Below are 27,634 nucleotides of genomic sequence, written 5' to 3' on the forward strand. Positions count from 1 at the left end.
TAATAGCATCTACCAAGATGCAGACCGCCCCATCTCTATATATACTAATCTAGAAGTCTCGTCTGCCCCTAGAATAGAATGTGCTACTAACTTGCTAGTTCTTGAACATGGATCAGACCTGATCGCATCCTCTAGCTCTTGATTCACCGATGCATCCATGCGAGATGATGATTTTGTGTGTAATTGTTTGTAAATGTACTACCTTTCTACAATATGTTCTGTACATAGAGTTCCCGCTAAAAGGGAGCCAAGCAGTAGCATGCTTATGTACACGGTTTTTATCTAGCACATTGTTACAGAGAAGCTAAAACTGTTTCGGGTATCAGTAGATGGACATACCATGATGCCAATATTTTCCTTTCTTGCGCCTGATGTGATTACAGAAGAACGCTTGAGCTAACCATTGTCGACATAGAGATTTTTTTTTTTTTTTTTATGAAGCTGGCAAAAGTTAGGGAAACAAAGCCTTGATAACAAAGACAGCAAGCATTATTAACACAGCAACTGTACAAATCAAAGCCTGCAAGAAGCACAACATTTTTATCAAGGAAAGATGATAAAGACCACAAATGCACCATCACTACTAATTGAAGTTATGTAGAAACAATTATCTATACTCTATATCATCATTAGAAATTGAAATTCATGTACAAACACGTATCTATACTGTATAGACATTTTCCCAACGTTACCAATTCAAACATGGTTTCTACCGAAAAAAAAAGTATGATTCCAAAGGCATGCTTCTCTTAGCTATTAATTGAATGATTCTCGTAAGATCTCACAGTGTGTCCTAGTATCTGGACTTGTAAGTGGTAAGTGGTGGAGGACATGAATAACCAAAGAGCTACTTTATCACACTGAAACCAAAACCAACCAAAACACTGTAAACCGAAGCATTTAATTAGCAAGAAATAACAGAGGAACAAGAATGCAAGGTACAACACTGAAATCCATACACAATTTAACTTATAGGCGCTTCTATTTGTAGCATTATTTTTGCTCATTACAACCCTTCCCAATAGAAATTCAGAATTACCCCATTTAACCTGCACATGATTTTAAAGTTTCTATCTGTTAAAACTATGGTATTCGGGGTTTAAACTCAGGGTTTAAACTATGGTATTCGGGCACAAATAGAACGAGAAACGGTGTTGGCATCATCGTGGACAAGACCTTGACACAAGATGTTGTAGATGTCAAGAGGGTAGGAGATAGAATCATGGTAATCAAGATTGTAATAGGACAAGAACTTATCAATGTGATTAGTGCGTACGCACCTCAAGTAGGGTTGGATACGAGTTCGAAGGAGAAATTTTGGGAAGACCTTGGAGACTTGGTGCAAGGAATTGCTCAGACGGAGAAGTTATTTATAGGAGGAGATTTAAATGGACATGTGGGCAGGGAGACAGGCAACTATGGAGGTTTTCATGGTGGCCATGGTTTTGGGGAGAGAAACGAGGATGGGGACGCTATCTTGGATTTTGCAATGGCATATGATCTCTTCTTAGCCAACACCTTCTTTAAGAAGAGAGAAGAACATGTGATCACCTACAAGAGTGGGTCGTCAAAAACACAAATAGATTTTCTTCTAATGAGGAAAGGGGATCGTATAACTTGTAAGGATTGCAAAGTTATACCAGGAGAGAGCGTGGCTAATCAACATCGCTTGTTGGTGATGGATGTACATATCAAAAGAGTGAGCAAAAAGAACAAGACTTGGAAGTGCCCAAGGACTAGATGGTGGAATCTAAAAGAAGAAAAACAAGCCATTTTCAAAGAGAAAGTAATCACCCAGTGTGTGTGGGATAGAGAGGGGGAAGCTAACCAAATGTGGGATTCCATGGCTAGTTGTATCCGAAAAGTAGCAAAAGAGGTATTAGGAGAGTTCAAGGGCTTTGCCCCACACCAAAAGGAATCTTGGTGGTGGAATGAGGAGGTACAAACAAAGGTGAAGGCTAAGAAGGAATGTTGTAAAGCCCTATACAAGGATAGGACCGATGAAAATGGTGAAAGGTATAGAAAAGCGAAGCAAAAGGCGAAGAAAGCTGTGAGAGAAGCTAAGTTAGCGGCTTATGACGATATGTATAAGTGACTAGATACCAAAGAAGGAGAGTTGGATATCTATAAACTAGCTAGAGCAAGGGAAAAGAAGACAAGGGACCTAAACCAAGTGAGGTGCATCAAGGATGAGGATGGAAAGGTTCTTGCTACAGAGAACGCGGTTAAAAACAGATGGACATGTTATTTTCATAATCTTTTCAATGAAGGACATGAAAGGAGTGCTTCTTTAGGGGAGTTGAGTAACTCAGAAGAGTGTAGAAACTACTCTTTTTATCGTAGAATCCGAAAGGAAGAAATGGTTGTAGCTTTGAAGAAGATGAAGCATAGAAAAGCAGTAGGCCCAGACGATATACCAATCGAAGTGTGGAAAGTTTTGGGAGAGACAGGTATAACATGGCTCACTGACCTTTTCAATAGGATTTTGAAAACGAAGAAGATGCCAAATGAGTGGCGAACGAGCACTTTGGTGCCTATCTACAAGAATAAGGGCGATGTACAAAATTGCATGAACTGTAGGGGTATTAAGCTAATGAGTCATACAATGAAGCTCTAGGAGAGAGTCATTGAGCATAGATTGAGGCAAGAGACACGGGTTTCGGACAACCAATTCGGGTTCATGCCAGGGCGCTCAACCATGGAGGCAATCTATCTCTTACGAAGATTGATGGAAAGATATAGAGATAGGATTTACACATGGTCTTTATAGATTTGGAAAAAGCGTATGATAGGGTCCCAAGAGACATTCTTTGGAGGATTTTAGAGAAGAAAGGAGTACGAGTATCATATATCCAAGCTATATAGGATATGTATGAAGGAGCAAAGACTGCCGTAAGAACTCATGAAGGACAAACCGAAAGCTTTCCCATAACTGTAGGATTACATCAAGGTTCATCCTTAAGTCCTTACCTTTTTGCGTTGGTAATGGATGAGTTAACATGACATATTCAAGATGATATTCCTTGGTGTATGCTTTTCGCAGACGATATAGTGTTGATAGATGAAACTCGGGAAGGGGTAAATGCAAAGCTTAACCTTTGGAGAGAAGTATTGGAATCTAAAGGTCTTCGCCTAAGCCGATCAAAGACAGAATATATGGAGTGCAAGTTCAGTGCAAATGGAGGCCAAAACGAGTTAGGGGTGAGGATCGGAGATCAAGAAATACCAAAGAGCGACCGTTTTCGTTACCTAGGATCTATCTTGCAAAAGAACGGAGAATTAGATGGAGATCTCAACCATAGAATACAAGCTGGATGGATGAAGTGGAAGAGTGCATGCAACGTGTTGTGTGACCGACGTAAGCCACTGAAACTCAAGGGAAAATTTTATAGGACGGCAATAAGGCCGGTAATACTGTATGGCACAGAATGTTGGGCGGTGAAGCATCAACACGTACACAAAATGGGTGTAGCGGAGATGAGGATGCTTCGTTGGATGTGTGGGCACACGAGAAAGGATAAGATTAGGAATGAGGATATCCGGGGTAAAGTAGGAGTAGCCGAAATTGAAGGAAAGATGAGAGAAAATCGGTTACGGTGGTTTGGACATGTGCAAAGAAGGCCTACTGACGCTCCGATTAGAAGATGCGACTATGGGACAGAGGTTCAGGGCCGAAGGGGTAGAGGAAGACCTAGGAAAACTTTGGAAGAGACCCTAAGAAAAGACTTAGAGTACTTGGATCTAACGGAGGACATGACACAGGACAGAACACAATGGCGTTCTAAGATTCATATAGCCGATCCCACTCAGTGACTTGGATTTTCCAAGTCTCCAACCGAGAAGTTTTCCTCACTCGGGAAATTAAGGGAACACTACCTCAACCTACATGCTCCACTCACAAAGCTTCAACATACAAGCTTCAACAAAAGAAAATTCAAAGAACTTAGCGAAGAAGGCTTTGGTGTATTTAACACAATACGTTGAAATGAAGGAAAGCTTATTTATTGATATCCCCGATAAGTTACAAATATGTACATATACTTGAGTCAAAATAAACAAACAAGAGGGAGCCTTCACAAAGGTTGCTTAGGAGAAGTCTCAGCAGTCAGTAGAGCCCCAGAAAGAGAAGGCACCGGAGGGGGATCATTCGGAGCCTCAGTACTGGACAGAACCCTAGAATGAGGAGGCATCAGAGGTTGATCATGAAGGATTATTTTGTGAAAAACATGTTCATTTAAGCAACATCAATAAGCATGCAATTAACAATTAAAGGCGGAATCATGCTAGCATGCACTTAAAAACAAAACATTAACCAAGAAATTCAAAGCCTAGTAGATTGGTGAACCAAAACTCAACTCAAAACAAAGTGAGTTGAAATTGTACCTTTGTAGATTCCTCTTTGCATAAGCAAAGGCTAATCACCCAAAGAGAGGGCCTTCATTCCTTGCATAATAAATCTATGGATTTGGATGGATGAATAGGTTTCTCCAAGTTCCCAAAATAGGGAACCTCTAAGTCTCTTCACCAAGGAGAGATTGGAGAAGAAATGAGTGACCTTGGAGTAGTGGGATTGCAAGATGCACCCCCAAGGTGGCCGGCCTCTTTAGAGAGAAATGGAGAGACATGTTCTCTCCAATTTTTCTCCAAAACAAACCCTAAATGAATTTTGGCTATAAAGTCATATTTATACCTTTATTCATTTGAGTGGCAAACTTGTAAATAAGTCCAAGTTCACTACCCTAAACAATATGGCCGGCCATTAGGATATTTTGGACTAATTGGGCCTTTGTGAATCATTATTCATTAAGTTGTCATACAACTTAAGTTAATGGGCTTGACGTTCGAAGCCCATTGGGCCTTAAGGTCCAAAACTATCCCGAGGTCTTTAACGAACTTATTCGTTTAATTAATTAACATATTAATTAATCCTTGCCATAAATAAATGATTAAACCATTTAATCATTCTTACTCATCTCCATTGTTTCTTCAATCTCCACCTTACATGGTGTGCGATCCATTAGGTTCCTTTTAGCGAGGCAGTGGGCGATTAAAACCATTTTATATCGATTGTGAATTGAAACTTACTTTCAATTCTCCCTTTAGTGATTACACACGTTTAGGGCTTCCATAAACCATGAGTGACACCTTGCAGCATATCATGGTTACCCAAGCTAATTAGAAGAGGTAGAGAAAACCTATTCAGTTTGGGATTACAAATGCAATACGGTCTTTCTCTAATACAATACTCTTGACCACATTGTTTGGTTTGATAGTTTATTTATTCATGTCTACTATCCAATGTGATTCGTGTGCTTATATGATTACCTTGAATGTGATTTAGAACGACTTTTCTAAATCTCATTCATACTCTGGCCAGAGATTCTAGATCATATCATAGAGTATTCTCCCTCAAACAGTTTGAAGGTTAGAGATCCCTTGTTGCATATTCACTTGCCTCCATGGCTAAGTGGCTTAACCCCAACGATGCCGTGGACACTCCAATGGAATAACGTTTGACATAATCAAAGATCAAGGACTTAACCACAAGACAACTGTGATGACTCAGGTCAAATGACTACTTTGCATTATCCCAACCATGAGTTCTCATGTGACATGAGTATGAGAACTCTTCGTTGATCGCGTTCAGTGAACTCATTCTCTACTGAGCACCTACGTACTTGTCTTGATGTCACACACACCAATGACTCGAGACTAGTCACTCTCCCTGAGAGAAGACATAGCACGTACCGATCTTGACGGACTGTCAATGCCCAATTGGCAATCCTATGATCAGGAACATTTAGGATGTGTCAACGAAAGAATGGTCTCATGAATCTAACTTCATTAGATTGCATTCTCCCAATCACATATTCCTTGGACTTTATCGTTTAAGCATATAACATTTATATGAGACGGCTCAAACAATAATCTTTGCCCTTTATATTAAACTAGATTAGTTTAACATGTGAAATGTCCGTAAAGTATCATCACATGATTGGTTTTAGGGCACAATTCCAACAATCTCCCACTTGCACTAGAGCCAATCAGCTTGGTCATCAGTGATGATATCTCTTATGTAGTCATTTCATAAATGGCTGAATAGTAGGCTTAGACAATGGATATCTATATGTTATCCATAGAAGCAACCTTGAGAATAACGACGTCACCATTATACATGATTCTTAATCATGTGGTTCAGTCTCTCATTTGAGTTCGGACCTTGATGAGACCTTGATTCCCTGGCTTGAGCTATCGCCCCATTAGTGTCATAGTGTCAGTACACTAGATACACTTTCTGGTTGGAACCAAATAGAGAGTTCATAAATGAACTTTCCCATCCAAACAACATTGTTGTAAACTTCTATATGGCAATATATTTTGCATTCATAATGGAACACACTACAGTCATTACTTTAATGTTTCCATCCAAAAATCTCTTTAGTCATAATAAAGAGATATTCGTTTATCTCTTCATTCATAATGAAGAAACATCCAATGATGGATTAGATTCATAATCTAATACATTTACGCTTCCATTACGTTACTCTAGTTCTTCCTCATTCTTTGAGGAATCTATCCTTTAGTATTTCTTAAATACTTAAGGACTCACTTGACAGTTGCCATGGTTCTGATCCTGGGCTTGCACTGATATCGTCTTGTACCGTTCTAGGTACAACTCATATCAATGTTTTTCATACAATATGAAATACATAAATCACCTTTATGCGTATGCATAAAGGATTCTATTTACACATTATTTCTTTGGGAGTCAAAGGGGCACGTTCCCTTTGAGAAGGGCAACTTGCTAGTCATACTAGAGTCGTCCTTCTAATTGAAGTTTATCATCATATGAGAAACTTCCTAGCATCTTTTGTCTATTATTAGGGATTTATATAATCAAATTATATCCTAAAATCTATCAATATAGATTTCCATCCCATGTATATAGACTATGTCTCCCATATACATTCTATCTTCATATAATGTTTAAAGTCATAACTTTAACGAAGAAATATTCTTTTCATTTCCAAAATTAATATATCATATATACATTCATATATATCACATATATATTTATATATATATATATATATATATATAAATTTAGGAATATGATTAACTCCCACTAATCTTTTGTAAACCTAGTAAACAAAAGATTCATTTACATCTTTATGAGAAAGCAAACGATTTGACCTTTCTCTCATAAGACGCTTATAGCTCCCACTAGCTTGCTAAGATCCATGATGGATGGATCTCTACAACTTACATGTCTTGTGATTCATAGTTTTAGACATATATTATCAAGACTATCTTAATAATGGTTTCGGAAACCTATATTATGTCCAAACATTGAATCACCATTTAGTTGTAGCTAGCAATCTTCGAATTAATTGAAACTAAGACTACGTCAAAAATGGTTCCTTCAAAGTCAACCATTCTCTTTGATTGTAGTCACCTTAAGCTACCAATTAGCTTATGAAGGTTTCATTATTTCGGGTTAAATGGTACTTTACCATTTCCTTGAGTATATATCATATATACACTCAATGTAGTCATAAGGATTTTCATTCTTATTTCTTTCGAATTAAGAGGTGCAACTCTATGACATAGTCATAAAGTTCAAACCATTTAACTGAGACGGTTTATAAATCCTTATCGACTACCTTGGAGCTTTGGATATAGGAACTAGGTTGTTTATATTTGTTGATTACTTTCTTGTCTCTCAAAGAACCCATTCTTTGAGTTCTATCTCTCGTTTATTCGCTTTTAGGCAAATCACATTGTAGGATTACAATGAACTACCCAACAAAACAACATTTGTTAGTTGGTTTATAGAAGTGATATCCAAAAGTTAATTTAAGGATATCCCACAAGATTGTTATCAAACAAATATTGCTTATTAGCACACAACCCCAAATCTTAACATGCTTAAGATTTGTCTTTCTTTCCAACTACATCTTATGGAGTCATGAAAAATTTGGAAGATCTTCTAATTGACAATCATATTGTCTTAGAAGCATATATATCCTATATATGGGTAATTGATAATATCCAACGAACTAAATCTTATTCAAGTTCGTTCTTCTCCTAATGGAGAAATCTATTATCTTATGATGCTTCTTTCCTTGATATCTTTCAAGAAAACTATTCTAAAGTGTTACCATTCCTTGGATCAAATCTAAGGATGTAAATACTTTAGACGTCTTACTCATCAACTTACATTTCTTGAATTCTTTGAAACCTTTTGCAAAGTATTCGGACTTGTGTTTATTTAAAATAAACTATAGTCCAACCGAGGGTGATCTTCGGTGAATGTCATACAACATGAGTAGTATTATGTTGTGGACAAGTGCCACTAACATCTAAGTGAATTAACCTCAACAACTTTTTGATTCTTTATTCTTTCCAAAAGAATGAAGATTCAAACATTTTGCCTCTATACAATTTTAACAAGAAGGCATTGGATCCGGATCTAACGATCCTAAGTATCCATCTATGACTAACTTGTAATTTATATTTTTAGAGGTATCACAACTTTAGTTGGGATTAGTCACTACCTTGCAACCTTTTGGGCTTTAAGCATCGTTGTATTCTAAACAGTTAACACTACCATATCATCTCTACTATAGAGACAATCAATTAGATTACTATAATCCAATCATTGATTAATAAAGAACAATGTTTTGTCAAACAAAACATTCATCCATCTCTACTATAGTGACGGAATTAAATTCCTTAAAATTGGAATGTAAAGACAATCTTTGGTTTTTCCAATTTCTTTGGTAGTTCATATGAGGAAGTAAGTACCATCTGCTTTCGCAGAAATCTATATTTTATTCACTTTCCGAATGTGAAGTACTTTCTCTTCTCTCATTAATCTTCCACTTCTTATTAGCCACACTTTTACAACGATTGTAAAACATAGTTACTAATACGGAATCAAGCATTCAAGTAGAAGAACCAACTGTTTTGAACTATTCAAGAACAATTTACAACGCCTTCGAAAGGTGTGTTCTTGACACTTGCAAGACATTTCTTGCAAATACCCCTTCCAATGTCCATCCTTTCATAAAGAAAGTTTGTTCCCTTGGAGTTATTTCGCTTTCTTCATTTGACTTCTCCTTTGACTACCATAGTCAAGGTCCCTAAACTCCCACTATCTCTCTTGAAACTTATTTCAATTGTGTTATACACATCAAACATTTTGGAGAGCATGTGTTTATTGTACACTACATAGTTTACAATAAACTTAGTGAACGATTAGGATAGGGACACAAAGGTGAAGTCCTTGCCTAGTTCCCGTCTCTAGAAGTGTTTTAACACTTCAACACTCAATGATTCAAAATCATCATAAGTCCATGTTGATGGACTATTTTTGTCAACCAACCATTATGTTCTAAACATAACTACAAACTTTCAAGAGTTGTACAAGGCAACTCTCATTTCTTCATACAACAATTTGTAAGTGAAGAATCATGGCACATTAAGTGTCCATGCCTTTGTGCTTTCTTCTTAAGTTCTTTGTTCATTTAACAAAGAAACAAGCACTAAGTGTTTGCATTGACTAAGGGTTGTTCAAAACAACTCATTATTTCTTCATACAACGATTTGTAAGTGAAGAACTAATAACACTAAAAGTGTCCTTTTCTTTATGCTAATCTTCGTAAGTTCCTTTGTTCATATAACGAAGGAATAAGCATTGGTTGTTTGTGTTGTCCTCTTCATGATAGACTTATCTAACATGTTCTTTCAATGATACATTACCAATAGAAAGATTTTGAGGATGAGACTACTTAGGTACATATACAATCCATCTAAGACATTCTTTGGGATTGTGGTACCAAGTCCGGAAACTAAAACATTCGGTTTTATTTGTCAAGTGTTGGATAGCGTTTGCAAATATATTGGTAAACAAATACATAACGAATATAAATTGATTGATTTTAAGCCATTTGATTCGGGTCTTTAAATCAAAATAGCACCACCTACTATTTTTGGCAAATTCCATATCCCTCGTTGGAATTCGAGAGTTTTGGATGAAACTCTTAGTAGGTTATGGGAGACTCACTATTACCAAGCCCACCTCACAATGATATGATGTTGGCTAGCATTAATAATAATGAGAGAGTACACTTACTCATTTGCAACTAATGCAAGTACCCATCTTATTTGGCCTCTAGAGAATGTCACCTCACAATGATATGATGTTGGTTCCATTGCACTTAGTTAAGTCATTCCCACCATGCTTAGTTCGTGAAGGGGTTCAAGAATAGCCTCACGATGATACGATGTCGGCTATCCTCGTTGCCTAGACTAACCTCATCATATGTTTATGGATTCCTCCTGAGTATAAGCATGCACTTTGTACTCCCCCATGATAGGGTGAAGCCGGTGTACAAGTCATAAACGATTGGAGCCACCACGGTGGAAGGCCTACGAAAGAGTGTTCTAAACACTCTCACGCTTATCAACTTAATAATGGTTTGGCTGAGGGTTTTAGGTCTCATCACATACAAATATTCAATTTTAATCTCTATTAAAACAATTTTGGTCCTATTACAATTATTGGTCCATCTCATTGTTTTTAGTTGTATATAATACTCCCACTATGCTTATAAAACGGTTTTTAAAGCAAGAGTATATGATACTACTAACATAACCTTTGCATTCATTTGATGGACTATATAGTTGCCTTAGGGCCTTAGGATGACTATGAACCTTGGTTTAGATTCAACACGAGCCTTGTGTTGAATCTCGGTCTAGGAATGGTGATTGATTTTAGTTACGCGTTTAATCACATTAAGGCGTGTTGTCTTAGGGGCGTTGGACCCAACTACTTCATTTTCATGCATATCATATAAAGCAAGAAAGAAGTACTTCAAAGTAAAGGTGAGCTTATGCTCATTACAACATTTGCATAAAATAAATTACTTTAAAGTAAAGAAGAGCTTAAGCCCTTTTACAACATTTGATCAACTCAAATTACAACCAAAATCTAATCTACACATTCCCATGGTTCAAACAAATTTGAAACGGCCTATCACATAGCTCAATTATATTAGGCTTAGGTTCATAATCACCCTTTAATTAATTAACACTTTAACTAATTAAATTGAATGCAACATTTTCATTTGGTTTTTGTATCCATAAAATTGATTTAAATGGAGCTAAACAAAATGAAAATCCAATTCTCATTTAAAGAGACAAAACAATTTTGTTCTCAACCTAATTTGGGCCATCATGCAATAACCACAACTTATTTGGGTCATAAAGCAATTAACCTCAACTTTTGGGCTATATTGCAAAACTTTTGGGGTCACTTTGTAAAGACACAAAAGTCCACTACTTCATGTAATTACAATAGAACCCAAAATTTAATCAATGTAAAAACTTCATTAAAGGAGCAAAACAATTTGTCCTTTAGCGTTTTTGGACCTAAACGTAAAAACGTAAACTTTTGGGCCAAAGTGCAAATACACAAAAGTATCAAAACTTTATGTAATTGCATAAAAGGCCCCAAAAGTACCCCCACTAGGGGGTGGCCGGTTTTGGAAGAGGATAGAGTGATGTGTGTGTTGATTTGTGAGTTTTAGACATAAAGCAACAAGTGGTGCAAGTGGTGTGTGTGAAAGGAAATTAATCCTTACACACCCATCACCATTTCCATCACCATTTCCAAATAAATATCTTATGCAATAAATCATTTGAAAAACATAAAACATAAACTTTATGAAATAAATCAAAACTTTGAATCAAAACACAAACCTTTTTGTTCTTGGCAAAAATGTCAAGAACAATGAAGAACATTCATGAAAAACCCAAAATTTTTCCATGAACTTTTTCCACCCAAAAACATTCCAAAACCATTCAAACTTTAGGGAAATAACATCTAACCAAACTAGGGTACATAGGGGTTCCAAAAGTCACCTTAAAACACTTTTAACAAGTCAAACAAGAACCCAAAAATCCACCCTATGGATTTGGCCGAAAATCCCCAAAGTCATGGCACCAAATTTTAGCTCCAATATTCATGCTCATATGAACTACATCTACAACATTTGAGATGGCAAATTTTCTAACAAAATTTACATTCAAAGAAACAAGAATAAAGCTTGTAACAATTACAACTTTTAAATCACAAACTATGAACCACAAAACCCAAAAGGATTCACCAACTACTAGACCTAGGCTCTGATACCACTTGAAGGATTATTTTGTGAAAAACATGTTCATTTAAGCAACATCAATAAGCATGCAATTAACAATTAAAGGCGGAATCATGCTAGCATGCACTTAAAAACAAAACATTAACCAAGAAATTCAAAGCCTAGTAGATTGGTGAACCAAAACTCAACTCAAAACAAAGTGAGTTGAAATTGTACCTTTGTAGATTCCTCTTTGCATAAGCAAAGGCTAATCACCCAAAGAGAGGGCCTTCATTCCTTGCATAATAAATCTATGGATTTGGATGGATGAATAGGTTTCTCCAAGTTCCCAAAATAGGGAACCTCTAAGTCTCTTCACCAAGGAGAGATTGGAGAAGAAATGAGTGACCTTGGAGTAGTGGGATTGCAAGATGCACCCCCAAGGTGGCCGGCCTCTTTAGAGAGAAATGGAGAGACATGTTCTCTCCAATTTTTCTCTAAAACAAACCCTAAATGAATTTTGGCTATAAAGTCATATTTATACCTTTATTCATTTGAGTGGCAAACTTGTAAATAAGTCCAAGTTCACTACCCTAAACAATATGGCTGGCCATTAGGATATTTTGGACTAATTGGGCCTTTTTGAATCATTATTCATTAAGTTGTCATACAACTTAAGTTAATGGGCTTGACGTTCGAAGCCCATTGGGCCTTAAGGTCCAAAACTATCCCGAGGTCTTTAACGAACTTATTCGTTTAATTAATTAACATATTAATTAATCCTTGCCATAAATAAATGATTAAACCATTTAATCATTCTTACTCATCTCCATTGTTTCTTCAATCTCCACCTTACACGGTGTGCGATCCATTAGGTTCCTTTTAGCGAGGCAGTGGGCGATTAAAACCATTTTATATCGATTGTGAATTGAAACTTACTTTCAATTCTCCCTTTAGTGATTACACACGTTTAGGGCTTCCACAAACCATGAGTGACACCTTGCAGCATATCATGGTTACCCAAGCTAATCAGAAGAGGTAGAGAAAACCTATTCAGTTTGGGATTACAAATGCAATACGGTCTTTCTCTAATACAATACTCTTGACCACATTGTTTGGTTTGATAGTTTATTTATTCATGTCTACTATCCAATGTGATTCGTGTGCTTATATGATTACCTTGAATGTGATTTAGAACGACTTTTCTAAATCTCATTCATACTCTGGCCAGAGATTCTAAATCATATCATAGAGTATTCTCCCTCAAACAGTTTGAAGGTTAGAGATCCCTTGTTGCGTATTCACTTGCCTCCATGGCTAAGTGGCTTAACCCCAACGATGTCGTGGACACTCCAATGGAATGACGTTTGACATAATCAAAGATCAAGGACTTAACCACAAGACAACTGTGATGACTCAGGTCAAAGGACTACTTTGCATTATCCCAACCATGAGTTCTCATGTGACATGAGTATGAGAACTCTTCGTTGATCGCGTTCAGTGAACTCATTCTCTACTGAGCACCTACGTACTTGTCTTGATGTCACACACACCAATGACTCGAGACTAGTCACTCTCCCTGAGAGAAGACATAGCACGTACCGATCTTGACGGACTGTCAATGCCCAATTGGCAATCCTATGATCAGGAACATTTAGGATGTGTCAACGAAAGAATGGTCTCATGAATCTAACTTCATTAGATTGCATTCTCTGATAGGAGCATATTTATGCGCCTTAGTTTAGCTTGTTCTTGTACATTTATAGTGTTTTTACTTAGTAAAGTAGTCTTTTAAGCTAGTTTTATGTGTTTTCAGGTTCTAAGGGCAAAGTATGCAAAAGGATGCATTTTGGAGCCTTTTGGAGCAAAGTTGAGCTTGGAATGGATGTCATATGCTTGGAGCCAAGAGGATGGACGAAATTGAAGATTTGAAGATGATGTTTCCTACTTGAACAAGGTTTCCTAGTCGAAGTAGGAAAGCGCCTAAGTGAAGATGGAATCCTAGTTGAATTAGGATTCCTAGTCCAAATGGGTTTCCTAGTTGAATTAGGATTCCTTGAAGATGAAGATTCCTACTCAAACAAGGTTTCCTACTCGAAGTAGGAAAGTTAAATCCAAATGGCATCAAGTTTCAGCAACAAAGAAGTTTTCCAAGTCCAAGAAGGAAAAGGAATCCAAGATGAAGAAGGAGAAGAATTCCAAGTCAAGGGAGGATTGAGACATGTTTTCCTAATGCTAGAAGGACTCCTAAGTGTTGTAGGACACGAATGAGAAGTTTCTAGGAAGTTTACATCCTTTCTAGAAGCCCTATCCCTAATCCCTACATTGGTGCCGCACCCTAGCTTCTAGAAATCTGATTTCCTTGCCTTGCAAGGCTTTCTAGAAGCCTTATCCACCTTATCCCTATCCAGCCGCACCTAGGAGCCTTTTTCCTTGCAAAATCTGATTGTTTAGACCTATTTCCTTGTGGATTTGGGTTATCCAAGTCCATATCTAATTACCCTAGGGTTTTAAGTGCCTATATATACTCCTATTAACCCCTAAATCAGAACACCACCTCTCATACACATTCATTCATTCCAAAAAGTCAGAAATTCGTCCAAACACCTCTCCACACCTTTGCCGCACCATTCCCATCCCCTAAACACTACTACATCCATCCTTAACCATGTATCCATACATCTAAAGTCCCAACCTGTCCCTAAAGTCCTTTGCCGCACCAAGGAGGAGGAGAAGGAAGCTCGGAAGTTCATGCAATTCAAGTTCGCGTCGCTGGAATTTCTAGGTGTTTCTTTTCCTTTGATTTCAATGTTTAAATTCAATTCTCTTTGTTTTGTGCATATGAGGAACTAAACCCCCCCTTGGTTAGGGGGGGATTCGAAATACATGTTTATGCTTGCGTTATGATTTGATTACTTCTAATTGCGTTTCATAAGTTGTGAATTCAATTTACTTATCTATATGAATTACATTGATTTGTGTGTGTTGGTTGAGAGTGCACGCTTAATTATCATGCATAAGTTGAATGCTAGGATATAAGGAAATTTCACCTAATCGTTATGGAATTATATTCACAAGTAGTAAAGGTTGATGATCTCAATCGCGTTAAGTAAATTCTTGGCATAAGTTTCATGCAATCATAGTAACAAGTGCTTCGTCAATGCTTATGGTTTTCATAGAACTTAATGATTCTTGCTTGTATCTCTATTATGCAATCATGTAGGGGACTTGTGGGGAATGTTTTGGGTTGTCGTATGCAATCATCCAATTCAATAACGTTAGGAAAATCTGAGGGTTAATTTAAGCGGACCTAATTAATTTGGGGCATTGAGAATTCATGGTTTATTGAAAAGCAATTGGAAATCGTTTTGTATGCAAGTATAACATGTGTGGAGATGAACCCCTCAGCTAGCCTTCCATTCACCCATTTCAATCAAATTCGTTTTTACAATCTGTTCTAATTTACAAAGTTTGTTTTGTTTTTAAATTCGTCCAAAACCAATCCCCCTTTGTTTTAAAGTGTCAAATTAGTTAGTAAGTGTTTTACTTTGTGTTTTTAAGTGTTTTGATTCAAGTTAAAACCCAAATTCGTCCAATTTGGTGCTTAGTGTCCAAAACTGCCCAGATTGTGTTTTTAAGGCAGTTTTGAGTGTTTTGGTGCTGTTTTGAGTCTTTTGGTTTGTTTTGGTGTTTTAAAGTTTAGTTTTGCATTCTTTGAGTCTATTTTAGTGTTTTAAACTTGTTTTTTTTACGTTTTTGAGTCAATTCTAAGTGATTTTGCAATCCCTCCTAATCCCCGGTCTAGAACGATCCCTACTTACATACATTGCTACAATTGATAAAAAGAGGGTTTAATTTGAGTGCTAGTTAATTTTCACATCATTCTCCCAATCACATATTCCTTGGACTTTATCGTTTAAGCATATAACATTTATATGAGACGGCTCAAACAATAATCTTTGCCCTTTATATTAAACTAGATTAGTTTAACATGTGAAATGTCCGTATAGTATCATCACATGATTGGTTTTAAGGCACATTTCCACCAGATCATTTGGAGCTTCATTACGCGGTACAGCGCCAGAAGACTAAGGCAATAAATGCCTTTGGAACAAACCCACAAATCTCTGATGATCAAGTAAAACCTGACCATCAGATTCCTTCATCTGGTCAAGCTTCCTCTTCATGTTTGTAGCATAGTCATGTGCGAGTCGGTGCAACTGTTTATTCTCATGCTTGAGCCCTCTAATCTCCTGTTTGAGACTCATCACTTCAGCCGCCAATGATTCAACTTGGCGGGTTCGAGCAAATAGGCGTTGGGCCATATTAGACACAGAACCTGCACACTGAACACTAAGAGCCAGAGAATCCTTAACAGCCAACTCATCAGACCGTTTGGAAAGTAGTATGTGATCTTTGGGAGTGAGAAGGTTCCTGGCCACTACCGCAGCGGTCATATCATTCTTCATCACGGAATCCCCAATGGTAAGAGGACCAGTAGGGGAGACGAAGGATGGGCGTCATATGTTGTCTGGAGAAGGCGGGGCTGCCTCTTCAAAAAGGTTCAAGTCAAAACGACGGTCGGAGGGGCCAGACATTTTCAAAGGTGTTGAAGAGAGAAGAGGTCGGACAAATCAAGATCTTAGAGGCGTTTGCTTTCTCAAAAGCTGGGCTGCTCAGAGACCACGAGGGTCGATCTTAGAAATCGAAGAGTCGTTTGCTTTCTCAAAAGCTGGGCTGCTCAAAGACCACGAAGGCCGATCTCAGAAATCGAAGAGGCTTGCTTTCTCAAAAGCTGGGCTGCTCAAAGACCACGAAGGCCGATCTCAGAAATCGAAGAGGCACCTACTTTTCCAGCCTTGTCAGCACCTGTCACACGCACACTCAGCTTTGCGGAAATTATGGGCATTCTGTCGAAGATTTCTGGGGAAGTAGAAAGCACATGAATCGTACTGTTCAATCACCCACTTCCCACACGCAACAGTAGCTCATGGGTACCACAGATAACTTTGCCAAAGTTCTCTGACAAAGTTGAGACACGTGAAGCTTGCAGCTCCCACTACATCGCTCTGACCAAGAAGGGTAAAAGAATAGCAAAGAAACAACACTAACAAAGTTTAGACACATAAATTTTGAAGGTCTAGCTACCATATTATTACCCACAAGGGTAAAGGAACAGTACCACTGCTGGATAATTGGAAAGTCCCGGTGTGTCAACCTCTGTGCTTCGTGGCAAGGTAGACTAGCAAACATGTCCAACCTTTACTCACATTCGAGAAAACACTCCCAACAAGATTGCTTGCTCCAAAATTGAATAGGCACCGCCCTCCGAATCTCGAGAGCCAGACTCCCAACATGATTACTTTCTCAAAAATCGAAGAAAGGGTAAAGGAACAGTACCACTGCTGGATAATTGGAAAGTCCCTGTGTGTCAACCTCTGTGCTTCGTGGCAAGGTAGACTAGCAAACATGCCCAACCTTTACTCACATTCGAGAAAACACTCCCAACAAGATTGCTTGCTCCAAAATTGAAGAGGCACCGCCCTCCGAATCTCGAGAGCCAGACTCCCAACATGATTACTTTCTCAAAAATTGAAGAGAGGGTAAAGGAACAGTACCACTGCTGGATAATTGGAAAGTCCTTGTGTGTCAACCTCTGTGCTTCGTGGCAAGGTAGACTAGCAAACATGCCCAACCTTTACTCACATTCGAGAAAAACTCTCAACAAGATTGCTTGCTCCAAAATCGAAGAGGCACCGCCCTCCGAATCTCGAGAGACAGACTCCCAACATGATTACTTTCTCAAAAATCGAAGTGACACCGCTCTCCGAATCTCGAGAGCCAGACCCCCAGCAAGATTGCTTTCTCAAAAATCGAAGAGGCATCGTTCTCCGAATCTCGAGAGCCAGATCCCCGACAGGATTGCTTGTTCAAAAACCGAAGAGGCACCACTTTCCCAACTTCAAGAGCTGGATCTCCTTGGATAAAGCTTGTCTGTAATCTTCACACGCAACATCAGCTTTTCAGATACCACAGACCACTTTTTCAAAGTGCTCTGATAGAGTTAAAACATGTGAAGCTGGCAGCTCCCACTACCGTGCTATGACCAAGCAGGGTAAAGGAATAGCATTATTACTTGATGTTAGGGAGACTCCTATATATGTCGACCTCCATCCCCAACGGACAGGCAGACCCGCAAAAATGCTCAACCCTTCCTCTTATCTGAGAGGGCACTCCCAACGAAGCCTTTCGAAATATTCAGCTTTCTTTCCCCCCGATAACACCTCTGTAAACAAGCTATACTAGAGCAAGAATATCTCATATCATCAGGGTTAAAAGCAAGAGTATCCCATATCATGCTTTTTCTCTGTCTTTTCCTTTGGCCTTGTTCTTACCTGCAAGACAAGGAGAAAGAGAGCAATCAGTCAGCACTTGGAATCAAGCTTCCAGCCAGGAACCGACTGCCTGGAACCCCTTACCTGATTACTTACCTGGCATTGCTCTCGAGTACTCATCTTCAACATCTTATGCTTCCAGGGAAGATACCGCATCTGCCTGAGGAACAGATAGGGCAAGTGAGAAGGATACAAGGAAGCATGTGGAGACAAGCGTAACAGCACACGTGCCGATACATCCACTACTCTGTCAAAAGCAAAAGTATCCCATATCAGCAGGGTCGAACGTACTCTAGATTTGATGGACTTGTTTTGACCCTCAAATTCTTCAGTCGGCCTTATACTCTGGAGGAAACCAGAAAACCCTCCAGCCCAGTTCAAGAATAAGCCTGTGGAAAGTTACTTCTTCAAAAGCAAAAGTATCCCATATCATCTCTTCTCATTTTTCTTCTCTTTATCCTTCATGCTGCCTGCAAGATAGGGAAAATGTGAACAATCAGCCGGAGCTCTGATTGCTTACCTTGTCTGTCACCTCTTTCAGCAGATCCCCTAGCTCGGCGACTTAGGGGACTCCTACTACATGGTTTGTATCGCGCTTGACCAAGCTTGAAACTACAAGTAAGCTTCAAGTGAAATTGATACATTACCTTGTGCATCTCCACCAGTTACAGATACTACCCCTGGATGGAGGAAGAGTATTTCCAGAGAAGATGCCACATCTACCTATGAGACAGATAAGGCAAGTCAAGACGATACCACACTCCGGTACTTAGAAGTTTCGTGGTTACGAGATCATTCTCCCACAATATTTCCTAATGTCATTTGTACTAAATCATTCACTTGTACTCACTAAAGGAGAGCTTGAACCTATGTACTTATGTAAACCCTTCACAATTAATGAGAACTCCTCTATTCCGTGGATGTAGCCAATCTGGGTGAACCACGTACATCTTGTGTTTGCTTTCCTATCTCTATCCATTTATATACTTATCCACACTAATGACCGGAGCAATCTAGCGAAGATCACAAAAAGTGACCGTTTTCGCTACCTAGGATCTATCTTGCAAGAGAACGGAGACTTAGATGGAGATCTCAACCATAGAATACAAGCTGGATGGATGAAGTGTAAGAGTGCATCCGGCGTGTTGTGTGACCGTCGTAGGCCACTGAAGATCAAGGGAAAATTTTATAGGACGGCAATAAGGCCGCGATGTTGTATGGCACAGAATGTTGGGCGGTGAAGCATCAACACGTACACAAAATGGGTGTAGCGGAGATGAGGATGCTTCGTGGGATGTATGGGCACACGAGAAAGGATAAGATTGGGAATGAGGATATCCGAGGTAAAGTAGGAGTAGCCAAAATTGAAGGAAATATGAGAGAAAATCGGTTCCGGTGGTTTGGACATGTGCAAAGAAGGCCTACTGACGCTCCGGTTCGAAAATGTGACTACGGGACAGAGGTTCAGGGCCGAAGGGGTAGAGGAAGACCTAGGAAAACTTTGGAAGAGACCCTAGGAAAAGACTTGAGTACATGGATCTAACGGAGGACATGACACAAAACCGAGCGCAATGGCGTTCTAGGATTCATATAGCCGACCCCACTTAGTGGGAAAAGGCTTTGTTGTTGTTGTTGTTGTTGTTGTTGTATCTGTTAAAATTTATGAAATAGTTAAGAAAAGAAGAAAAGAAATAAGGTTAGAGAGGAGAAACAGAATTAAATTTCTTCTACAAATGAGGATAAAATGATTATTAAGCTGCTTAATTTTTTAGCATAAAACTTACCGCTACTGCTGACGCTTCAAGTCCAGTTCGTTCCCTTGGATCTTTTTGATAATACTTCACAAAGTAAAGAAATGTGGCGTAGTACCACATCACTGGAAATACAAATCCAAGCAGAAGACTGAAAAAACAAAGGCGCATCAATTAGTGTGTGTGTTGGGCGGGGTGGGGGCGGACTGTAGTGGGAGAGAGAACAGCCAAGAATACTCACGAAAACCATCCAATTCCCCAGCCAAAGCAAGGAAGGGGTTTGTCAAACATTCCCAATTTTGGGTCCTCTTGGTCACCAATAGGAGCATAGTCGCCACTTCTATGGTTCACTACATCTGTTGAGATCCCTGTGCTCACCCAACCACTTTCAGAAGGCAATCCAATAACATCTTATCATAAAATTTAACAAAAGTAATCCATTAATAAATTAAACGCATCGCTTGTATAAGCTTAGCCACCAATGATGAAAGGTGGGAAAAATGACTTCTGCATTGGCAGAACAGATTTGAAATGTGCCCTAGATGTTAAGGACTTTTAGTAGTCCTTCCGAAATCAATTTTACTCAGTGGTTTGACATGTGCTGCTGTAAAGCGGAGTTGTCAGTTACAAAGTACTAACAATCGGTATGGAGGCCTCACTAGACTAGTCATATGCCAGGTCAATGATTTCATAAAAATCTTTTTACCAACTGATGATGAATCTCCTAAGCTAATCATTAAGTAGCATCCCACAGTGTGCATGAAAAAAGTGAGAGTTGCATGTGTGAACATAAATTTTAGGCATAGAAAGCAGCATTGTGCAACGCCGCATTTTCCTCCTACAGACATTCGTAGATAGTGACATTTTATACGGACAAATAAATGAAATAGGATGCAGAAGGAGTTGCATACTCTGATCCATGTTGCTGAAAGATAGTCACCCTCAGTTCTGCTCTCCGTCTTGAAATTAACTGTTATTTTAAATAATAAAAGAAGTTGTTACACAAAAACATTATTCTGTTAAACAAATGATGATAGGTTAAACTATGACGAATGAAGATGTGCAAGTTGAGGAAAATCAAAGACCATTTTAATGTGTGCAGCATCGGTTAAGTTACTAAGATATAAACTGCATGAAACACTCAAATGAATGTGAAATGGAAAGGGTACAAAAACTAATATACCAGCAAATGGATTGTCCCACAAAGAGAAAATAGTTATTTGACAGGTCAAGACTTGAAAGACTTATACGGCACACCATCATATGATTGCACTACGTTGAGAATTCACCTCATAATCTTAACTACTCAAGAGTGGACGCAGTACTTGATGCGGAAATCATAGACATTTATCACAACAATGCAGTATTTGCTCTTAAGAGTGTCACTTGTTCCAGTTCATACTAAAACTTGAAAAGATTATAAAAGATTCATCAGGAAGGAAAATGCCCAACAAATGAAAAACATGCAGAAATCGGCTTCCCAGATTCTTGGTAGTGCATCCTAAAAGGATAATATAAAGAACAACCACTCACTAACTAAATCATAATGACAGAAGCATCTTCGACTTAAAAAAGAATTTGCACTAATTAATTCATATTGGCATCGTACTAGCCATATTGCACTGGTAGAGTAAAATCATCATCATCTTCGACTTAACAAAGAATTTGTAATTTTCGATAGTAATGCCACTCTAGTATGAACCAGTCACATTGCCACGTTAATTCCTAATATATCACTAATATCGGCATAATCACTTTTCATGCGAACTCTTCTATTATCAAACCTCATGAAAGTTGTTCTCGTTTTCCTTCATTAAATTTGCTCGGAGTCCAGTGTTGTGAATATCGCGTTTAAGAATGGGAAAAACAGAACAAAGTCAGACATAAAAAACAAAATAACCAAGATAAATCACACCAAGAATTAACGTGGTTCGGCTATATGTGCCTACGCCCACTGGGGAGCAACAAAGAAGGCCTACTGACGCTCCGGTTAGAAGATGCGACTACGGGACAGAGGTTCAGGGCCGGAGGGGTAGAGGAAGACCTAGGAAAACTTTGGAAGAGACTCTAAGAAAATACTTAGAGTATTTGGATCTAACGGAGGACATGATACAGGATCGAGCACAATGGCGTTCTAAGATTCATATAGCCGACCCCACTCAGTGAAGAAGGCTTTGGTGTATTTAACACAATACGTTGAAATGAAGCAAAGCTTATTTATTTATATCTCCGATAAGTTACAAATATGTACATATACATGAGTCAAAATAAACAAACAAGAGGGAGCCTTCACAAAGGTTGCTTAGGAGAAGTCTCAGCAGTCGATAGAGCCCCAGAAAGAGAAGGCACCGAAGGGGGATCATTCGGAGCCTCAGTACTGGACAGAACCCTAGAAGGAGGAGGCATCGAAGGTTGATCATTTGGAGCTTCATTACGCGGTACAGCCCCAGAAGACGAAGGCAATAAATGCCTTTGGAACAAACCCACAAACCGCTGATGATCAAGTAAAACTTGACCATCAGATTCCTTCATCTGGTCAAGCTTCATCTTCATGTTTGTAGCATAGTCATGTGCGAGCCGGTGCAACTGTTTATTCTCATGCTTGAGCCCTCTAATCTCCTGTTTGAGACCCATCACTTCAGTCGCCAATGATTCAACTTGGCAGGTTCGAGCAAATAGGCGCTGGGCCATATTAGACACAGAACCTACACATTGAACACTTAGAGCCAGAGAATCCTTAACAGCCAACTCATCAGACCGTTTGGAAAGTAGTCTGTTATCTTTGGGAGTGAGAAGGTTCCTGGCCACCACCGCAGCAGTCATATCATTCTTCATCACGGAATCCCCAACGGTAAGCGGACCAGTAGGGGATAAGAAGGATGGGCGCCATATGTTGTCTGGAGAAGGCGTGGCTGCCTCTTCAACGAGGTTCAAGTCAAAACGACGGTCGGAGGGGCCAGACATTTTCAAAGGTGTTGAAGAGAGAAGAGGTCGGACAAATCAAGATCTTAGAAGTGCAAGAAGGGAGCTTCTACTGGTGAAGATTCAAGTGTGCTTTAGAACTTAATGCCAGCCTCTATAAAAATCTGCACTCGACGGAGCTTCAGAAATCGAAGAGGCGCCTGCCCAGAAATTGAAGAGGCATTTGCTTTCTTAAAAGCTGGGCTGCTCAGAGACCACGAGGGCCGATCTCAGAAATCGAAGAGACGTTTGCTTTCTCAAAAGCTGGGCTGCTCAAAGACCACGAAGGCCGATCTTAGAAATCGGAGAGGCGCTTGCTTTCTCAAAAGCTGGGCTGCTTAGAGACCACGAGGGCCGATCTCAAAAATCGAAGAGGCACCTGCTTTTTTCAGCCTTGTCAGCACCTGTCACATGCACACTCAGCTTTGCTGAAATTACGGGCATTCTGTTGAAGATTTCTGGTGAAGTAGAAAGCACGTGAATCTTACTGTTCAATCATCCACTTTCCACACGCACCATCAGCTCATGGGTACCACAGATAACTTTGCCAAAGATCTTTGACAAAGTTTAGACACGTGAAGCTTGCATCTCCCACTACATCGCTATGACCAAGAAGGGTAAAAGAATAGCAAAGAAACAACATTAACAAAGTTTATACACATAAATTTTGAAGGTCTAGCTACCATATTATTACCTACAAGGGTAAAGGAACAGCACCGCTGCTGGATAATTGGAAAGTCCTTGTGTGTCAACCTCTATTCTCTGTGGCAAGGTAGACTAGCAAACATGCCCAACCTTTACTTACATTCGAGAACACACTCCCAACAAGATTGCTTGCTCCAAAATCGAAGAGGCACCGTCCTCCGAATCTTGAGAGCCATACTCCCAACATGATTACTTTCTCAAAAATCGAAGAGACCGCTCTCCGAATCTCGAGAGCTAGACTCCCAGCAGGATTGCTCTCTCAAAAATTGAAGAGGCACCGTTTTCCGAATCTCGAGAGCCAGATCCCCGACAGGATTGCTTGTACGAAAACCGAAGAGGCACCGCTTTCTCAACTTCGAGAGCCAGATCTCATTGGATAAAGCTTGTCTGTAATCTTCACACTCAACATCAGCTTTCCAGATACCACAGACCACTTTTTCAAAGTGCTCTGACACACGTGAAGCTGGCAGCTAGCACTACCGTGCTATGACCAAGCAGGGTAAAGGAATATCATTACTACTTGTTGTTAAGGAAACTCCTATATATGTCGACCTCCATCCTCAACGGACAGACAGACTTGCAAAAATGCTCAACCCTTCCTCATATCTGAGAGGGCACTCCCAACAAAGCCTCTCGAAATACTCAGCTTTCTTTCCCCCCGATAATACCTCTGCAAACAAGCTACACCAGAGTAAGAATATCTCATATCATCAGGGTTAAAAGCAAGAGTATCCCATATCATGCTTTTTCCCTGTCTTTTCCTTTGGCCTTGTTCTTACCTGCAAGACAAGGAGAAAGAGAACAATCAGTCAGCACTTGGAATCAAGCTTCCAGTCAGGAACTGACTGCTTGGAACCCCTTACCTGATTACTTACCTGGCATTGCTCTCGAGTACCCATCTTCAACATCTTATGCTTCCAGAGAAGATACCACATCTGCCTGAGGAACAGATAGGGAAAGTGAGAAGGATACAAGGAAGCATGTGGAGACAAACGTAACAGAACACGTGCTGATAAATCCACTACTTTGTCAACAGCAAAAGTATCCCATATCAGCAGGGTCGAACGTACTCTAGATTTGATGGACGCGTTTTGACCCTCAAATTCTTCAGTCGGCCTTATACTATGGAGGACACCAGAAAATCCTCCAGCCCAGTTCAAGAATAAGCTTGTGGAAAGTTACTTCTTCAAAAGTAAAAGTATCTCATATCATCTATTCTCTTTTTCTTCTCTTTATCCTTCATGCTGCCTGCAAGATAGGGAGAATAAGAACAATCAGCAGGAACTCGAAATCAAACTTCTGATCTGGGACTGATTGCTTGGAGCTCTGATTGCTTACGTTGTCTGTCACCTCTTTCAGCAGATCCCCTAGCTCGGCGACTTGGGGGACTCCTACTACATGGTTTGTATCGCGCTTGACCAAGCTTGAAACTACAAGTAAGCTTCAAGTGAAATTGATACATTACCTTGTGCATCTCCACCAGTTAAAGATACCACCCCTGGATGGAGGAAGCGTACTTCCAGAGAAGATGCCACATCTACCTATGAGACAGTTAAGGCAAGTGAAGACGAGAGCTTGCACCTATGTTATTTGTACTAAATCATTCACTTGTACTCACTAAAGGAGAGCTTGAACTTATGTACTTGCGTAAACCCTTCACAATTAATGAGAACTCCTCTACTCTGTGGACGTAGCCAATCTGGGTGAACCACGTACATCTTGTGTTTGCTTTCCTGTCTCTATCCATTTACATACTTATCCACACTAATGACCAGAGCAATCTAGCGAATATCACAAACTTAATACTTTCTGTTGTACCAAAGTCCTCACTGATTTTGTGCATCAACAATCCTTAAGTCCTTACCTTTTTGCGTTGGTAATGGATTAGTTAACAGGACATATTCAAGATGATATTCCTTGGTGTATGCTTTTCGCACACGATATAGTGTTGATAGATGAAACTCAGGAGGGGTAAATGCGAAGCTTAACTTTTGGAGAGAAGTGTTGGAATCTAAAGGTTTTCGCCTAAGCCGATCAAAGATAGAATATATGAAGTGCAAGTTCATTGCAAATAGAGGCCAAAATGAGTTAGGGGTGAGGATCGGAGATCAGGAAATACCAAAGAGCGACCGTTTTCGCTACCTAGGATCTATCTTGCAAAAGAACGGAGAATTAGATGGAGATCTCAACCATAGAATACAAGCTGGATGGATGAAGTGGAAAAGTGCTTCCGGCGTGTTGTGTGACTGTCGTAGGCCACTAAAGCTCAAGGGAAAATTTTATAGGACGGCAATAAGGCCGACGATGCTGTAAGGCACAGAATGTTGGGCGGTAAAGCATTAACACGTACACAAAATGGGTTTGGACATGTACAAAGAAGGCCTACGGACGCTCCGGTTTGAAGATGTGACTACGGGATAGAGGTTCAGGGCCGAAGGGGTAGAGGTAGACCTAGGAAAACTTTGGAAGAGACCCTAAGAAAAGACTTAGAGTACTTGGATCTAACGGAGAATATGACACAAAACCGCGCGCAATGGCGTTCTAGGATTCATATAGCCGACCCCACTTAGTGGGAAAAGGCTTTGTTGTTGTTGTTGTATCATAATGAGTACAACGGATAACCTTGCCAAGCCTCTAGGATTAAGATTAGACAAAAAACCTAAAAGAATAAGAAATACAGTCTTATATCTTTTCTTTTCTCTCAAACACTCTGCCCTCACAATATTCTCTCACTCTAACTCCTTGAGTGGTATACAACTTATTGTTTTGCTCCAATTCAAAACTAGTGCAATAGCCCCTTTATATAAACATAATAAACGTCTTTTTCATTAAGGATTACTAATCCTAATTGGAATCTAGTGATGAATCGTTCTTCAATTGGAAAAACCACTTCAATTGGGTATACAATTTAAATTGGGAAAACAAACAATTTAATCCTCTAAGATTAGGACAACTCGTCATGGGATGGAAAACCAACATAAAGGATGGGAAAATCTCAAGCAAACGGAAGGAGGAAATCTTGTATAAAACAACCTCAGAAAAGATATTAAATTAAGAATCAATTCAAGTAAATTATAATCGAAAGCAAAACCGCAGTTCTTGTAACTTTGTTCTTTGGCTTAAACAAAATTTGTGGGCAACAACCCCACAAAACCCTTCCTTTATTTTGTTAAAAAGAGCAAACTTTGAATCAAAGGGCATTGCAAATCCCAATATATGATAACCAAAACAACGGCAAGCGACTTCACTGAGGTGTTGTATGAAACTTAAGACCAGAATCAATCAAGAACTCCAAAAAAACAAGAAAACCCAGGATTTTATTTTGGAAAATTTACTCTACAATCGAAACAATCCAAGCATGCAGTGATAGAAATCAACCCAACTTAAAAATTCCAATTCTCACCAAGAAAAAAAAGCCAATGAAATACAGTGGATTTAGAAAGACGAAGTCTTTACCTCTGAAGAAACAGTAACGGAGAGCTGAAAATCAGGAGAAAGGTGAAGCTTCAGCGGAGAAGTGCTTTTGGTGTGACTGCCGAGAAATGGGTTTTTCTCTGACAAGAATTTGCCTTTAATTGCTTTCTCTCTCTCTCTCTCTCTCTCTCTCTTCAAAGGTACGGACGTTTCTCCATTGATTATCACATCAGCGGAGACTGCCAACGAGGAAGCCAGTGCA

The 27,634-nt window shown here is 39.3% G+C and overlaps 1 protein-coding gene across 3 annotated transcripts; it reads right to left on the minus strand.

Annotated features, from left to right (window-relative positions):
* Window positions 1-353: 353 nt before the first annotated feature.
* On the minus strand, window positions 354-27,634 carry LOC126611310 (60S ribosomal protein L18a-like protein). Of its 3 annotated transcripts, none has more exons than XM_050279527.1 (6): window positions 27,415-27,634; window positions 21,204-21,262; window positions 20,534-20,660; window positions 20,326-20,443; window positions 960-1,049; window positions 354-520 (listed from the first exon to the last, which is right to left on the minus strand). In XM_050279527.1, exons 2-6 carry the CDS (start codon window positions 21,211-21,213, stop codon window positions 452-454), a joined length of 414 nt encoding a protein of 137 aa, XP_050135484.1. In that variant the 5' UTR covers window positions 21,214-21,262; window positions 27,415-27,634; the 3' UTR covers window positions 354-451. The 3 variants fall into 3 exon arrangements, with proteins under 3 accessions (XP_050135484.1, XP_050135486.1, XP_050135487.1); XM_050279529.1 differs by lacking the exon at window positions 27,415-27,634 and adding an exon at window positions 22,077-22,141; XM_050279530.1 differs by lacking the exon at window positions 960-1,049.

This window comes from Malus sylvestris, chromosome 17, assembly GCF_916048215.2.
Source record: "Malus sylvestris chromosome 17, drMalSylv7.2, whole genome shotgun sequence".
In the NCBI taxonomy this organism is placed as follows: Eukaryota; Viridiplantae; Streptophyta; class Magnoliopsida; order Rosales; family Rosaceae; genus Malus; species Malus sylvestris.